Source organism: Anolis sagrei, chromosome 3 (genome assembly GCF_037176765.1).
Source record: "Anolis sagrei isolate rAnoSag1 chromosome 3, rAnoSag1.mat, whole genome shotgun sequence".
Classification (NCBI taxonomy): domain Eukaryota; kingdom Metazoa; phylum Chordata; class Lepidosauria; order Squamata; family Dactyloidae; genus Anolis; species Anolis sagrei.
The window spans coordinates 182,655,341-182,673,020 of NC_090023.1; the positions used below are offsets into that span (position 1 = coordinate 182,655,341).

General features: G+C 36.8%; 1 protein-coding gene across 1 annotated transcript in view; it reads left to right on the forward strand.

Moving 5' to 3' along the window:
• PTEN (phosphatase and tensin homolog) overlaps positions 1-11,644 on the forward strand; it is a 61,771-nt gene extending 50,127 nt beyond the window's left edge. The window contains exons 8-9 of the mRNA XM_060768775.2: positions 6,340-6,567; positions 8,822-11,644. Coding sequence (XP_060624758.1) covers positions 6,340-6,567; positions 8,822-9,007 — 414 coding nt within the window. The 3' untranslated portion in view covers positions 9,008-11,644. The remainder of the gene's footprint in view (positions 1-6,339; positions 6,568-8,821) is intronic.
• The last annotated feature ends 6,036 nt before the right edge of the window (positions 11,645-17,680 follow it).

Here is a 17,680-nt window from a genome sequence, read left to right on the forward strand (position 1 = left end):
GCTGGAATTACTCTTACAAATGTACTTGTTCCAACTTACATACAAGTTCGTAACACAGGGACTACCTGTGTACATAAATTGTTCTTCCTTCACATCTGGACATGTGAAATAGCTTCCAACTGTAAATCAGGAAATTACAGATAGATAATTAGGTTTATCAATCTTTGGTATTGCTGTCTTATGTCATACCTGTTGTATCTCCCTCAAATTGTGGATTAGATATTTAGTTATTAGGGTGATTCTGTGGATTGTTTCCATCATTCTCTTGTGTGTAGGGGATGCTGCTTTGGCTACGTTGGCATGAGCATGCAACAAGTTTATACTAGAATTAGAAAGAAATAGAGACAAGTCTCAATGGAATAGAACTTTCAATTTTTATTGCCTTTCCTTTTACAAGTGAATTTGTTTTCTTTATCAAAGATTGAGTGGATTGCGTGATTTAACAATTGGTTTGAAGGCTGAGATATTTTTAACTTTTTGGTTTTAATGTACATGTTTTATTTTACTGTATGCTTGTATATGCAGCATCGAATTGTGCCTTGATGGTGGCTCATTTGAGGTGAGAAAGGCAGGGTATAAATATAGCAAATAAATAAAAGTATAATTATTAGTCAATTGAATAAACATATTCTCTTTTATGGTTGACCTTCAGTTAATGAGAGGTTGGTATACAAATGGTTAAAATTTTGTTTTATGAGAAAGAAAATATGTTAAAAGCCTGCATTTGTGCATATTAAAATACATGTTCTTTATGCAATCTTCGAAGTTTCAGATTTGTGAGCTAAAGGAAAAATTCCCCAATGATGATAGCATATTAGTACAATATAGTAATGTGTTTTATTCAACAAATGTCTTCTTGTGATATAAAATACTTTCATCAATTATGAAGGCAAAATAGAAGTCAGAGAAACATAATTTAAGATTTAAACAAGTATGAAAGTATAAGTATGAGGGGTCTGCACAACGGAGAAAGACTGCTTCGTTGTCTTTTTAAAAAATCACACAATCCCCATTTTCATTCTAAAGTGTTTTGGAAAAGTCATAAGGGGTCAGTGTCAATTATTACAGAGTTCCAAAAAAGTTGTTAGTTTTTTTGTTTTTTGCCCATTTGCACCAATGGGGACACTAACAGGGCTTTTTCCTCCCTCAGTTTTAGAGCTATTGCAATGAAACTCGCTACACATTTACCACTCTAAGTTACCACCCCCAAGTGTCAGAATGTTTCACTCATCCACTGATTTTTGGGAAGTTTTTAAAGTTTTTATGAACATTTTCTTAAAAAATCTTCAAGAGCTATCTCCTTGAATTTTCTATACCATCATACAATATAACCAGGGAATTATCCTTCCCCCCCCCCCCCAAAGTTTCAGAAAGATTTGCACATCCATTGATATTTTAGGGAATTTTAATCAATATAAATGTAACTGTACTAGTTCACTGGAAGACCCCAGGGGGCATCCAGTGCAATCCCTTCTGCCAGGCAGGAAAAGCACATGCAAAGTACCCCAACAAATGCCCATCCAGCCTTTGAAGAAATAACAACAACAACAGGAAGCCTATGAGGCAAACTTTGGAGTTATTGCCTTTCAACTTTGCATACCTCATAGGGTTGATTCAACTTCCAACAATCCCCTTTTATTTTGAAATCCCTTTAGAGCAGAGTTTCTCAAACTGTGCTCTCCAGATGTTTTGAACTTCAGCTCCCACAATTCCTAACAGCTGGTAAGCTGGCTGGGATTTCTGGAAACTGAAGACCAAGACACCTGGAGAAGTACAGTTTGAGAAACACAGCTTTAGAGAATGAACATGGGTTTTTCCCCACCAAAACTTTCAGGGAGGAGGAGGAGGCACAAGGCGGGAAGCAGAGAGAGAGAGAAAGCAAGAAAGCAGCACCCCACGCTACCCTCCTTACCTTCCCTCCCTCCCTTTCATCTCCTAATGACATTAAGGCTTTAATGTGAACAGCCCCGGTATTCTGAAACAAACAGAATTTTGGGAAATATAGTTTGAGAAAATAAGGACCAGTATGGCAGAAAATTCAAAAGGCCACTCCCTTAATTACATCTCCCAGAATTCTGCTTGCTTCAGAATACCGGGGCTGTGTGTTAAAGCCTCAGTGTGTGATGGTCTTTGCCTGTCTCTCTCTGGGCTGTCTATTCCTCCCCTCCCCCTCTTCTGCTCCCTTTGGGGGAAAGAATGGGCCTTCTTCCTCAACTCTGGGTCTCGCCATCCTCCTTGGGCCTTTTGGGGGAACCAAATCTAGCTCTTTTGGGGAGAAGCGGTGCCCGTCACAGAGACCTGGATCCACTTACGAGACTTACATAACTTTTCTGAAAAGTCAGTAGGTCAATGTTTTGAATCTTAAGTTTTTTGCATGGGCGGTGCTCATGGTTTGAAAATTTCATTGTATGTACAGATCTTACGTAAATTCTTCCGACATAGGATGCACAAACAACTTTTTGCACATCCCTAATAAGTATAGAATAAAATCTGAAGATTGTATTTGAGTTGCATGGGTTGAGTTGTCATTGATAAAAAAAAGTGGAAGACTTGATAATGATGTTTTTAAAATACTGGTTGTCACTCAATTATTTTCTAAAACAATGAGAATTGAGAATGATATTTTTAATATGATAATATTAATGTGATGACAAAAATAACAGAAGACTTCCTTTGTCTGAAAAGTAAATTGGGTGGATGCTAAGTAAGCTGTTCTAGAGAGGGAGGGTGTTGGATCTCACCGAAAAAGTAGTTTTTCCCTTTGTATCCCTCCTTCCTCAGTTTGAGGGAGTACTTAGAATAACGAATTACTTTAGATAACTAAAGAATTCAGTGAAGTATATATACAAAGAAGCAGTCCTTCAGATACTGAAGTCCTCAGAAAGCACTTATTCATTGTTTTATTGTCAAATAATTCATTACTCATTAACCTGTTACTAGTTACTTTAAGTTACGTGCACTAATATTTCAGTTTTAACTTTTAACAAAAACAACTAGAATAAAATGTTAAAGTTAGTTGAGGAGCATCAGTGGCAAAGTATTTTGTTTGTAACCTGTATGTTGTCATAGTAGAAATCGGCAACATACTCCTGGGCTTATTCAAAGTAGTTATTATAGGTTGGATATCCTTTATCTAAAATTCTTACAACCACAAGTGTTTTGGATTTCAGATATTTTTTTCAGATTTTGAAATACCTGAATTTGCATAAATGTATATAATGAGAATTCTTGGAGATGAGATCCAAGTATAAACACAAAACTCATTTTGTTTCCTATGCCCATTACATACATAGCACATACACAATAATTTTAATAATTTTATGCATAAAACAACATTTGTGTACCTAAAATAATCAGAAAGCAAGGATGTCACTTAGTTACTCATATAGACAATTCTGGATTTTTGGAATATTTTGGAATTCCTGATAAGGGATACTCAAATCTGTAGGCACATTTTAAAAACTAAGTAACAATTATATCATTTGATTCACTCAGTCATCAATGCATAGTACAATAATAATTAGGATGAGTTTTCATCTCTATGTGCTTCATGTAATAAAATAAGGCAAAAAAAAAGTACTAGGAGGATATGTTTCAATAAATTCGACATAGTGCAGTTTAGACCAATGTCACATGAGAGCAAGTAGATTCTTGGCATCTGGCATTTGTGTTATTTTTCTGTTTTCTTATATTTCTTTCTTATATCTTTTGAGCCCTCTACCACCCAGTTTTCCTCCAATGTCATTTTTCTTATTTTCATACAGTTATAACTATCAGTGCTAGCACATCTGTACTCATTCTATAGCATATCAGCTTCATTAAACTGTGCACCCCTCAAAAGCATGTTTTTTAAAAGAAATTCAATGAAAGATTTACATTATGGAACATAAGTAGTGAATCCATCTTGCCAAGACTTATTAGATGAGCTTTAGAAACATTTTCAAGTTCCAATTGCATCATATGTTCTTCACTGTTAAAATCCACTTCAGTACACTAATGGCCAAGTAGCCCCCTACTGGTTATAGCATTCCTTCTAAACAACGGAAATATATGTCTTTGAAACACACCAGTGTCTGTTCATTAGCAAAAAAAAAACCAAACAAACCAAACAAAAAAACTTCAGATTTGTAGGTAGTTCATAGTTTTTTGAAATGTTACCAAATACATTTTGTATTTGCTAAATATAAAAGCAATAGTATTAACAAGACTGTTTTGAAGTTGTGTAAATAAAGGTGCTACAAGATTAGTTTTTCCAGCTGCTCTTTTTTTAGCAATACTTACACAATATGCACAGACTTGGAAAGTTATACTTAGAGATCCTTTGATTTTTTTTATTGAGTTCATAGTCTTATTATTGAAAAAGTGGAATCAAAATTTGCCTGGCTCCTGGGATTAAGAGCATTCATTCATTGCAGCAGAAGAATTGTACTCAACTGAATGTAACCTGTACATTTCCTACTGCAAGTATAGTTATGCTACTATCCTACGTTCATTTATAAAGTGAGTAAGCTGAAAACCCCTCCAAAATCCTCTTCCAATCCAAGTTGTACTCACTTCCTTATGTTTGCTCCATGCTTTTGAAGAGAATGATGGACAGGGAATGGTGGTTTTGTCTCCTATTAGCACCAGAGTTGAATGAAATAACACAGCACTTTGAAAATGCTGCAAAAATGAGGGATGAAGGCAGCATACAAGAATCAGTTGATTAGAAATGAAGGCAAAAAGCAAAGTAAACTGAGAAATGTATGTAATCATTGCTGAAATACTTGTATTCTAGTTTCTAATGCACTTGTTACAGTTTTAAAACTGCAAGTTTCTTAATGTGTTCCTCAGTTAAACTATCCTTGAAAATCAATATTTAAGAGAGCAATCCTTACAGCTCCTGATTTCTTTGTAGCTCAGATTTTAGTATGATTGGGAAAATGAATTTTGAAATGTATTTGAATAGTTTTAATGTGATTACTAGCCTTCCCCTGCCACGCCTTGCTGTGGCCCAGTCTGGTGATCTGGAAAATAAAGGAATTAGGAAGTGTTGGTTTCTAATATATGCAATTCCTTTATGCTTGTGGGTAAACAGTATTTCTTGCTGTTTCTTTGTCAGTGTTGATGTGGAGATTTTCGGGTTTGCCCACTCTGGAACATGCAACATACCATTGTCCTTCTTTAGGGGTCCCTTTCGAATCTATGATACTATATCTCTGTATGTGTGAATCATATATATCTATCTATATCGATCGCTGGATGGCTCTTCGTCAGGAGCGCTTAGATTACGTTTTCTTGCCCTGGTGAAGGGAGTTGGACTCAATGGCCTAAGTATGGGGGTTCTGTGTGTTTGCCCCAGTTCTGTCGTCGGTGGGGTTCAGAATGCTCTTTAATTGTATGTGAACTATAAATTCCAGTAACTACAACTTCCAAATGTCAAGGTCTACTTCCCCCAAACTCCATCTCTGTTCATGTTTGGGCATGCGGAATATTCCTGTGAAGTTTGTTCCAGATCCATCATTATTTGAATCCAAAGTGCTCTCTGGATGTAGGTGAACTACAACTCCCAGACTCACAGTCAATGCCCACCAAACCCTTCTAGTGTTTTCTGTTGGTTATGGGAGTCCTGTGTGCCACGTTTGGTTCAATTCCATCCTTGGTGGGGTTCAGAATGCTCTTTGATTGTAGGTGAACTATAAATCCCAGCAACTACAACTCCCAAATGACAAAATCAATTTTTTGAGTGAAGGACATACATTGGGTTGTTAGGTGTCTTGTGTCAAAATTTGGTGTCAATGAGTCCAGTGGTTTTTGAGTTCTGTGAATCCCACAAATGAACATTACATATAGATTATTAATATTATATTATGTTTTAGTGGTTATTATCGGGTTTTAACTGAACTTAATTTTCTTTGGTGAGCTGATTTGGGTCTCACATTGGGGTAAAAATGACAGATAAATGAAATGAATGAATGAATTAATTAATAGGTAGACTATCCTGCTGACTAGGGATTGTGGGAATTGCAGTTCAGTACGATCTAGACAGCCACACCTCGCTCACCCATGTTATGCATATGAAATGCTGAAGAAATATTTCATATGGTAATTGTGTTAATCATTGGGGAAACCAAATTGGAGTTGATACTTCCATCGGAAGCATGGGGAAGGATAGCGATGACATTCAATTTTCTGTGTGAGTACAGAAGGTAACATACATAACAAGTCTCCTCACAGTAGTACTTCACACCTGACATTGTTTCTATACACATGTTTTTAGAGTCAAACTTTCAGTAGATGACTTATCAGTGTATCTGGATTTTCCCTTGTAAGTTAAAGCAATTCCTTTTTTGTCCTTAGGAAAAAATGTTTCATTTCTGGGTAAATACATTCTTCATACCAGGACTGGAAGAAAATTCTGACAAAGTAGAAAATGGAAGTCTTCTTGGGGACCCAGAACTTGATGGGATTTTCAGTACAGAGCGTTCAGATAATGACAAGGAATATCTAATACTTACACTAACAAAAAATGATTTGGACAAGGCAAATAAAGACAAGGCAAATCGTTACTTTTCTCCAAACTTTAAGGTGAGTAATAGAATGTGAAGAGTGTGCAGTGATTTGAAATGTACTGTACATTGAAGATTAGAAGTCCCTTTTTATCTCATGCCTTAACAAACCAATAAAGAATATCTGTTACTATTAATAATGGGAAGACTTAAGAAATTCTACGTATTTTATTCCATTAAATTACCTTATTTATTTATTTATTGGTCTTGCCATTTTTCTTTATTTTCTATTGGGGTAGTGGAAGGCAGAGAATGAAGTTTCTGTATGCTTAAACATTCTCTCTATAATGTTTCAAACAAACAAAGGTGCACGCCTACATCATATTATCCCAGGAGTGCCACTCCCCCCCCCCCCCCCCGTGCGCAATATGATGTTTTTTGATTTATGTCTAATATGGTGGCCTAGTAAAGATTATCACAAATATGTATTTGGGATTTCTTTAATGGCCAAAATGGGTATTCATGCATTTTTGCTAATATTCAGCTATTTCTGAGAATAGAATTTATTGAATGTGCATAGTGTTTCCCCAGTCTTTGATCTATATTTGCATACATATAACATAAAAGGATCAAAGATGGAAGAAGTATCAAGTTGATTTTGACAAAGCCTAGCTAAATTGAATTTTGTTAACTGGAGTTTCAAAATATTGTGGAAAAGAGACAAAATGTTAATCCTCATCATCATTACCATTCCATTTGATAAATATAGTAAGACCCATATATCTTTGGAACTGCCACATGTTGTTTCATTTATCCACATCTGAAAAGATATCTCATCTCTAGATATTTCCTAGGTCATCTAGCAAAAAACTGTGATATTATTGGGCCAAAGGTCCCTCATTTCAATAGGGCTTGCTATTAACGGTGGTTTTTGGTATCCAAAAGAAGTCTGGGAACTTAACCCCTAGACTTATGGGGGGGGGGGGTCAATTGAATGTAAGCATTCAATTTTGGAAGTTCAAACAAAAGTTTCTTCTAACAATTTTGAATTTTCTTTTTGAAAATCTGTTGAGAAATGGAGAAAATGAAACATATAGGTCAAAATGTCAATCCTTTTAGAATAGCAGTACTCACAGCGGTGGTCCGTGGACCAGTGCTGATCCTTGACATATTGACTGCTAGTTCATGGAGCACTTCCCAGAAAGAATGAAAATGTTGTAGCTACTGAGCATAGATATGGTGCCAGTCCCTAATATACTGGAAAAACCTGCTGGTCCCTCATACATGTATCAGGCAGCATGAGAAGCACTATTTTAGAAGAAATAGGAAACTTCATGACAGACAAAATGGTACACACTTTTTGTCTGGAATTTTTGTATAATTCATATGTTAAAATATTTGTAGCTGGCACTGACTAAATCACTGAAAGAACACCTCTCCCTTTATCAACCTGCCTGTACAAAAATATTAGGTGGGTTTTAAAATATGGTGTGTGACAAAAGGAGAATAACTTTTATTATTACTGGGTCATCCTGGGTCTAGAACAGGGGTCCTCAAACTTTTTAAACAGAGGGCCAGGTCACAGTCCCTCAAACTGTTGGAGGGCCGGATTGTAATTTGAAAAAAACATGAATTAATTCCTATGCACACTGCACATATCTTATCTGTAGTGAAAAAAAAAACCCAACCCTTAAATACAATACAATAATTAAAATGAAGAACAATTTTAACAAATATAAAATTATTAGTATTTCAATGAGAAGTGTGGGCCTGCTTTTGGCTGATGAGATAGGATTGTTGTTGTCGTTGTTGTTGTGTGCTTTCAAGTAATTTCAGATTTAGATTGACCCTGAGCGAGGGCCAGGTAAATGACCTTGGAGGGCCGTATCCGGCCCCCGGGCCTTAGTTTGAGGACCCCTGGTTTAGAACATCCTTTCCACAGAAAGACACTGTTGAAGTATTGTTTTCATCCCTAGATCAACAGCTATTTACTTAAACATTTTAAATTTGTTTATAATACTAAAAGTATAGCTGCTTACTTTGTTTATCTCTTTTCTTTTTTCTTGCTTATTGTTGTAGTAATTTTAAACATTACTTTAGTTTGCCAAGATTTCTCCTATTGTATGAGCAAGTTAAAAAGTAGTCCATAACTATGGTTTTTTATTTTAAATAATAAATAAATAAATGCCTTTTAAAGAAAAACTTAAATTTGAAAAGGACCCTAAATGTTACCTTCACATAAAAACACCAGGCATTAGTTAATACCAACTGTGTGAGATCCAGATTTTTCTCAGATACATACTGATTTCTGTTGTCCTCTTGTTTTTCCCCAGGTGAAACTATTTTTCACGAAAACAGTAGAAGAGCCATCAAACACAGAGGCAAGCAGCTCAACTTCAGTAACACCGGATGTTAGTGATAATGAACCTGATCATTATAGGTATTCTGACACCACTGACTCTGATCCAGAGAACGAACCTTTTGATGAAGATCAGCATACACAGATTACAAAAGTCTGAATATTTTTTTTATTTGGGAAAAAAAACCACAAAGAGAAAAACTTGAATAAACTGAATTATGGACCTTTTGAAATGGCAATAGGACATTGTGTCACAATTATCAGTTGTAGGAACAGTTCTTTACCTGACCAATCGCATTTGCCCTATGATGTCATTGGGCTTGACACTTGTTGTCCCGTTGAAAAAAGGTTACGTAGCTATGTTATGTATATACCTTTTTGTGTCAAGAGGACATTTAAATTTCAATTAGGAAAACACAAAGATGGCACTTTCCCATTTGATTCCAGTTTTATAAAAGTGGAGACAGATGTGTATACGTAGGAATCTTCCTTTTGTGTTCTGTCGCCAACTGAGGTTCCTGTAAAGCTCTTTCTAATACACAGGTTCACATCCTGCCCCTTTCTTTGCACTTTTGTGGCAACAGATAAGTCTGAAGTTGGCTCAGAGAAGTAACAGAGTTTTTCTACATTCAAATGTATGTAATGTGGGTAGGTGAGTGAAAAGACAGGCTCAGAAAGGAATGTCTTTGCTGGACCCTGGACTGTGTACCATTTCCAGCTTACTTACATGCACCTCTTTAGCATGCAACAGTAATAAATCCTGGACATTTGAGGAATCGCCGCTGTCACTGCTTGTTTGTGCATTTTATTTTATTTTTAAGCATAATGGTGCTAGAAAAGGCAGCTAGAGGGAGTGGTTCTTTATTAGGGGTACAGGAATGAACCTTCCACAACATCATAAAAGATCTACAAATGAAGGGATTTGAAAAAGTGGTTACACGTGAAACAGCAACAATGACTTAACCATACAAATGTGGAGGCTATCTGTCACAAATGGTCGTACACAGTTACTTGTGTGTTGAAATTGCCATTCCTTGAGCTGTGGGTGATAAAGGTCAGAATAATATTTTTTTCTAAAAAACAAAAAAGATAATCAAAAAAATCTTGTCTTTCAAACATTTGGAATTGCTATTTTGAAGTATCATGGTGTAAAATCCCATTGGTTTATTGGCGTTGACTTGTCCATTATTGGTTATTCCACTTGAGTAAACCGATTTGGAATCCATTGTGCCCAGTCTCTATTAGCGCTAATAACAAGGGTATAAACGGTCACTAGTTGAGGCAGAACACAGGCTGAAAACGGAACAAAGGGGCAACATGCTCCTTTAACTCTCATTGGTGAATTTTGCTCCCTTTCTAATCCTGTGTGTAGTTGCGTGCCCATTAGTTCATATTGATTTTAGTGGGACTTACATGTAGCTGCACAGGATCATAGCTTTCATTCATTATATAAACTTCTGCAAAGCTCATGGTAAGGCTTCCTATGTTTGACCCAGTGCTATAATTCCATAGAAATAACTGATTGGCAAGAGGTAACTACTGAATCGCCTTTGACTTTTCTTCAGTGACTCACATTGAACTTGGTTTCTGTTGAACAATTTGAAAGCCTCATTAGCCGACTCAAAAGTTTGTGCTTTAAGCCTTTTGGATGTTGACAGTGTTGGGTGTCTTGTAGAGTCCTACTGGGAGGGCCAGATTGGAGATAGTGGAGTGGCCTTTTGCACTGTTGTTCTTCCTTTGGAATGTGAAGGTCTGAATGAGGATTTGGATTTTGAATGTGTCAGTGGTTCCAAGAAGCCTTGCTTACGTTTTTATGGTATAGTCATTGGAAAAAGGAAAAATGGCATTATATATATATATTATATATAATATATATCATGCATATTCTCCTATACTTTATTTCAGCTACCATCCCCATAGAACATGGCAAGAATTGCTATGACGGAAAGGTTTGAGTCCTAATTAAAACTTTATTTATGACAGTATTCATCATTAGCTCAAAAATTCATTCTTCTTAGGTAATTTCTTGAGTTTCTGGACTGTGTGCTAAATTCTTGGACGTGCAGCAGCTTACATGTCTGAAATTACTTGAAGGCATCACTTTGACAGGAGCTTTCTCTTAGGCTCTGTGCCATCCCTAGTCATCTGTAGTCCCATTTAAAATAGCTTATCACCGTAGCTGAAGGGCAGTTGCATAAAATAGCACCAAGATTCTTTGCTGGGGCACAAGTTGTAAACGAGAGGGAGGTTTACATGCAGCATCGATTGTTTTCAGCTTTAAGGGAAAAAGGAGAAATAGAAGTGTCAGGTGCTAGTGTGCAGTTCCATGTTTAAATTCTAGCAAACGTGCAATATGTTGACGATGCCTGTGGTTGCCACAAAGTGCCTCGTTTACCTTTTTAAAATACTGTTACAATGTGTCATGCATGCAGATGGAAGGGGGTGGAACTGTGCACTAAAAGGAGGCTTTAACTGCAGTGTTTGGTAGAGCTGCCTCTTTACTTCGCCAGTTCAAAATTCTCAGTCTGTTTTCATATAGAATATATATATAAATATATACTAAAAAATCTGTCTGTTAAGCAGCCTTATTCTGATTCAGCCTCTTCAGATACTATTGTGCTGTGCAACAGTGGCTCTGTGTGTAATGCTATGCACTGAGGATACACAAAACAAGAAAAATGACATGTACAGGATAATGTCTCATACAAATCAGATGTCCGTTTGTTATTGTGTTTAACAGCCCTTTATCTTAGTGTTAAAACTCCACTTAAATCTGATTAAAGTTTCATTCTTGTCACTGTGTTGGGTGTATTTTTATATGGAAATATATGGAATAAAACACTTTGTGTTTAAAGTAAATGGAAAGCACATGTGATTAGAGGGAAATCCCATTTATTATACAAATTGGACAATTCCAGTTTAAAAAATCAAATTGGTGAGATTTTGACAATTTATGATTGGATTTTTGAAGTAGGCATTTTCACGTAGGGATCAGAGTGTAGTCAACATTCCCAGTTGACCTGAGGTATGAATGTGATTGCATGTATTTTCCTTTTATTTTTGGGCCTGTTCCTCTATTTACTTTAGTATGGCCAGCTGCTTCATTTCTGAATCATGTGGTAAAGTCTTCAGTTTCTATGTTAAAACTATTCCTTTTCCTGCAGTTAAAAAGAGCTCCAGTCACATCACTTAAAAAGTGGTCTGAGACCAAGGAGAACTACAAAAGACATGATTAATTTTAAATACCCCCACTATATAGTTCCTATATATATGTCTTTTCAACTCTAGAACATTTAGAATCCTTTGCTGTTCTTAAAGTGTACATCAAATGCAGTTCCTTTGCATACCAAGCTTTCGTCCTAATAAATTGCCAGCATGGATATGCCAGAGTGGCATATCTGGGATGGGTTTAATTTCTCACTGATATCTTTATTACTATTATTTATGGACAAGTTGTTTACCTGTAACTGTGATCTTTCAGTGGTCACTTGTGCCCTTACATAAATGAGATTTTCCACCTGTGCAGATATTAATTGTATTTCTACTACTTCAGATAATATGTTCCTATAAAAAAGGATCAAAAAGCAATGATAAACTGAAGTCTGATTTTTATACTGGGCTCTTTGTTTCTACATAGAGTGTGCAACAGTTTTGTCATTTGCCTGAAGCAAAAAATATATATAAAATAAGGCGCTTACTTTTAAAATACTTTTATAAGAGATTCTTTTCATCCCTTAAATTGTAAAAGCCATTTTGTAGTTCATTTGGACCGAAATCTTAGTTTTACATCTAAATAGATTGCCACTGTATAATGTAACCTTAGGCCCCAAGCACCTTCTTACTGCAACCATCCAGAGTTGCTTGAAATGAAAATTGAAATGAGTGAGAGTTGTGACATCTTAACATTTTAGTTGGTTTTTGTTTTGTGGTTAACCTTCCCATGCTGTGCTAAGGTTATTGCTGTCTGTTGGTTTAAAGCTGTTAACTTTATAAATTGTCGACGCACGCAATCAAGGTTTGGTGCTACTGTGAAAGAATTGGGTAAGAAGGGGTTATATATATATTGGAAATCTAATTTATACTTGAAAAATACCTACTGAACTGTGATTTTTGAGCTGGTAATATTTCATATTTCTTTCTGGTTAGGAGTTTACTATGTGTCTAAGCGACAGTTTAATTGTACCTGTTCATTATTAATAGCTGCATTCTAGGAGGTTTTATTTGCTTCCAGTAAAACATGTATGGTCATCTCCTGAGGTGCCTCCAGATCTTCAGTATGGTCTGAATATTTCCAAGCACTTACATTGGTTTTCAGTGGAGCTTGATTGTCTATGCATGTACAAACCCTAACACAGAGCTTTCTTAGCTTCCTGTAGTCCATTGTGTTCTATTCACTTTTTAAAATCAAAAACGTATTCTAGCTCCTTTTTTGCCACTTTGTAGCAAAAACATCTAAATAGCAGGCATAGTCATAGTTATACAGCTGGGTTTCTGTTAGCTAAACTTAACTGCAGCTCAGATAATTTGCTGCAGAATTGGTGCTCTGAATGCTGTGTTGGTTTGAGATATTTTAATTCATTCAAAAAGAGGAAATGCGGTCAGAAATAAGAGAAGTCCTCCAGGCCCATTCACTTTGGCTCTTGTGTCATTGTCAGAGTGCTTGTGCAAAACTCTTGCTTCACACAATAGATATAGATGGTAGTGCACTAGGTTGTAACCTCAACGTTGGACTTCTGCAGTGCACTTTTCATTGGGTTACTTGTGTACTAAGTTTGGAAAGTTAATTCAAATCATGGGCACCAAACTTTATTAGAGGAACATCAAGGAATGAGCATATTACATCCATAGTAAAGTCACTCCACTGGCTACCAGTTAGTTTCCAGGAAAAGTACAAAGTATTGATTTTTTTACCTTTGAAGCCCTATATGATTTGGGTCCATGTTACCTACAGGATTGCCTTCTCCTATACAATCCACCCTGGACACTGAGGTCCTCTGGGGGACGTCTATTCTGGCCGGCCAGAACCCAATTGGTGACCCAGAGGATCTTTTCATTGCCCACCCCAAGACTGTGGAACGTCTTGTTGGAAACGTTTCAACAGCTAAATTAGCTGTCAGAATTTAAGAAGCAACTGAAGACCCATCTCTTCCAGCAGGCCTCCCCAGTCAATTTTAGTTTGTGAATTTTATCTTCATTTATTAGTAAACCTTAACCTGAATTTTAACTATGTGTATTGTATTTTAATAGTGTTTTATCTCTTTGTTTTAGTGATGTTGTACCCTACCTTGATCCTCAAGCAGAGGTTTTGTAATAAATGTATTTATTGTTATTATTATTTCTTCTTCTCTGTTTTAGGCATTTAAAGGCACTGAATTAGTCAGTATAAGCCACATAAAGTTCATAAAACTGCTGTCATAAAACTCTGAGCTACTGTAGAATACTCAGATGTAAGTAAAATATACAACAGAAACAAGGAACCAAACTAGCAGGAGACAGGAAGCATGAAATACTGCTGTTCTGCTGTCTCCTTCACTAGACTATGTTGGCTTCTCTGAAGGCGTTTAGGGCTGGATTTCTTTTTTGTCCTCTGCCTTCCCCTTTCCATTTTCTAAATGGTCCAATTGCACCCCTAAGTATGACCCAGTGGTTAGAAAACACGCAAATATTTCTCTAAAATCTGAAATCAAGTTGGAACATTGTGACATAACGTTGTGTGTTAGTAATCTCTACTGGCATTTGTTACCTGTACTGTGAGATTGCTGAAAATGTGGTTTCTTTTGTTAACCACAGTTTTAACAGTTGCGTTAATCCTCTTTCCCTTGCTTTGAGTCAACCTAATTATTTACTGACATTGAATGTTCCTTCAGAACGAATGAGTGATCTTTAGTTTGATAAGAAGCAGTAAATGTTGCTACATTTTTGTAGATAGCCTTCATTCATTGTTACATGTCTTCTCTTCTAAAAAGCACCTTGTTTTTCATAGGAATACTTTCATCATAACACTTATTGGATGCTTTAAGTCATTTTATCCCCATTCAAAAGGATGGTATCTTGTCTCTTTTTGGTGAATGGTAACTTCATTGTACTTTTCCATCTATGATATGTGGTGGGCTGGGTTTGATCCCTCAATTTCTAATGGAGGATAGTGCACACACACAGTGTGTTATTCTGTTATTCTGAATTTATTTCAGGCCCTTTCCAAAGTAATCAGAAATACAGTCGCTGTTGTAAACTATGGTTACCTGCTTATAAGCCTTTTAAAAACCACACACAATCTACTTGGAAAATGGCCATGCTGGAAGGAACCAGTTATTCCAACCAAGACTAATGGTTGACGAAGTTTTGTGAACTCGTCAAGACGAGCAAATTGCCAATGCTGATTAAGGAGAAATCTTTAACTCCACGAAAGATTGTGACTTGTTTATTGCCTTTTCAGTACAATGCTGGAATCATTTGTCAACTGTAGAATTCATGAATCAGAGTGTTATCAAAATCAGAAATGTGATTATATCATCGTTAAAGAGAGCAGACTGGAAAGGATTAAAAATTATCAGATAGTGTGAGGTTTGTAGATCTTTTTGTTAGTTGCGTTTTTAGTATCTTTCGTTTATGTGCTCATAATTTTTATTGCTATTTAGTTGAAATTCTCTAGCAGTCAGTAGAATATAATTGTGTAGTGTTTAGTATAATATATTTTTAAAACTATGTGCTTGTTTTATCATTGCTGTCCTATTGCTTTCTTTCTTGAATAGAAATTACTTATAAAACAAATTTTACCATTCTGGTGAGCTTACGATAATTTGATGCCATTATCTTAGATAATTAGCTCACTGGTCAAAAAGTGGGTGCCAGAAACAATAACATACGAAAGTTGACTGGCACAACCTGGGGATCACAACCAGATACAGTGAAGACATCTGCCTTTGCGCTGTGCTACTTTGCTGCTGAGTATGCATGCCCAGTGTGGAACACATCTCACCACACTAAAACAGTGGATGTGGCTCTGAATGAGACATTCTGCATTATCACAGAGTGTCTGCGCCCTACACCACTGGAGAAATTACACTGCTTAGCCGGTATTGCACCACCTGACAGTAGCGGGAAGTAGCAGCCAATAGTGAAAGGACCAAGGCAGAGACATCTCCAGCTCATTCCCTGTTTGGGTATCAGCCAGCACGTCAATGACTTAAATCTAGAAATAGTTTTCTAAGATCTACAGAGACACTCGCTGGAACACCTCAGCAAGCGAGAGTCCAAAAGTGGCAGGCTCAAACCCAGCACCTCAACCAATGGCTGATACCAAATGAGAGACTCCCTCCTGGGCACACAGAAGACGGGGCGATTTGGGAGGCACTGAACAGACTGCGCTCTGGCACCACGAGATGCAGAGCCAACCTTCAGAAATGGGGCTACAAAGTGGAATCCTCGACATGCGAGTGTGGAGAGGAGCAAACCACTGACCATCTGCTGCAATGCAACCTGAGCACTGCTACATGCACAATGGCTGACCTTCTTGCAGCAACACTGGAAGCACTCTAAGTGGCCAGATACTGGTCAAAGGACATTTAACCAACTACCAAACTCACAAGTTTTGTATTTGTCTGTTTGTTTGCTTTGTTCTGTTAGAAATGTAATGTAATGGACTGGTTGCTCTGACACGACAAATAAATAAATAAATAAGCTCACTGGTACTGCATGATGTTTAAACCCTTGTGCCAGCTGAACTGTTGACCTGAAGACTTGGTTGGTGGTTCAGATCCTCAAGATGGGGTGAGCACCCATCTGTCAGCCCCAGCTTTCCATGCTGGAATATGAGAAAAGCCTCCCACAGGATTGTAACACATCCAGGCATCCCCTGGGCAACATCCTTGCAGACAGCCAATTCAATCACACCAGAAGCTACTTGCAGTACATTCTCAGTTCGCTTCTGACACGATAAAAAACTGTGTTAATAATAATGATGATGTTTATTTTTTTACCTGTCTGTCCTCATGGCTTTAGTAGTTGCCAGTATTTTACACTTACCTGTGGAAAGTATGCTGCATCAGATGGTTTGGTTGTCTTCGTTACTTTGGTGTTCTCACAATTTAGCTAATTTATGCAACCACATTAGGCAAGAGGATAGAGAGCCTTAATTATGTCTAAAATAATTGTGTTTATGTTATGTGCAACATGTGTTACCCAATTCTTTGGATGATCCCACCCAGTGTCCTTCAGTGGAACAGAAAGGAGGCCATGAAGAGGAAAGCCCATAGCAGACGAAAAATACTTTATTTATAATGTTTGTCTGCTTCTGATCACACAAAAGTTCTGTGAGTGGTTTAAATTTAATTAACCCAAAATATAAAGGCATAACAAACAGAAGAAATGCAACAACAGAAAAGAAGACCCACTGCAGTGCTAAATTTGGGGCACAAATTACCCAGGGGCGTATGATTTATTTCTACAGCCTGTTTGGCAGGGAGAAAGATCTTTACCAGGCTTTGTGAAGATATCACTATAACTCGGGAACAAAAATCATGTTACATAATGTTATGATTGGGCATTACAACTTGGGCATTTTTTAACATTGTCTTTTAAAAAATTCTACAAAAAGATGCTTGAACATTTATTGATTAAATTCAAGAGTTTCAATGATGTTTTGGGGTGTTTACTATTTTCTTGTCAAAATTGACTGCCATAATTTTAGCAGTAAGAATCTGAATGTGAGGAAGAGAAAAGCAGTACTTTCTGTGATCCATTCCTTTTCTACTTGCAGTTGTTTAGTTTGCTTGTAAATGAGGTTTCATTTCAGAGGAATTTTGCCTTTGATATATTTTGATGTGCAGTCTAC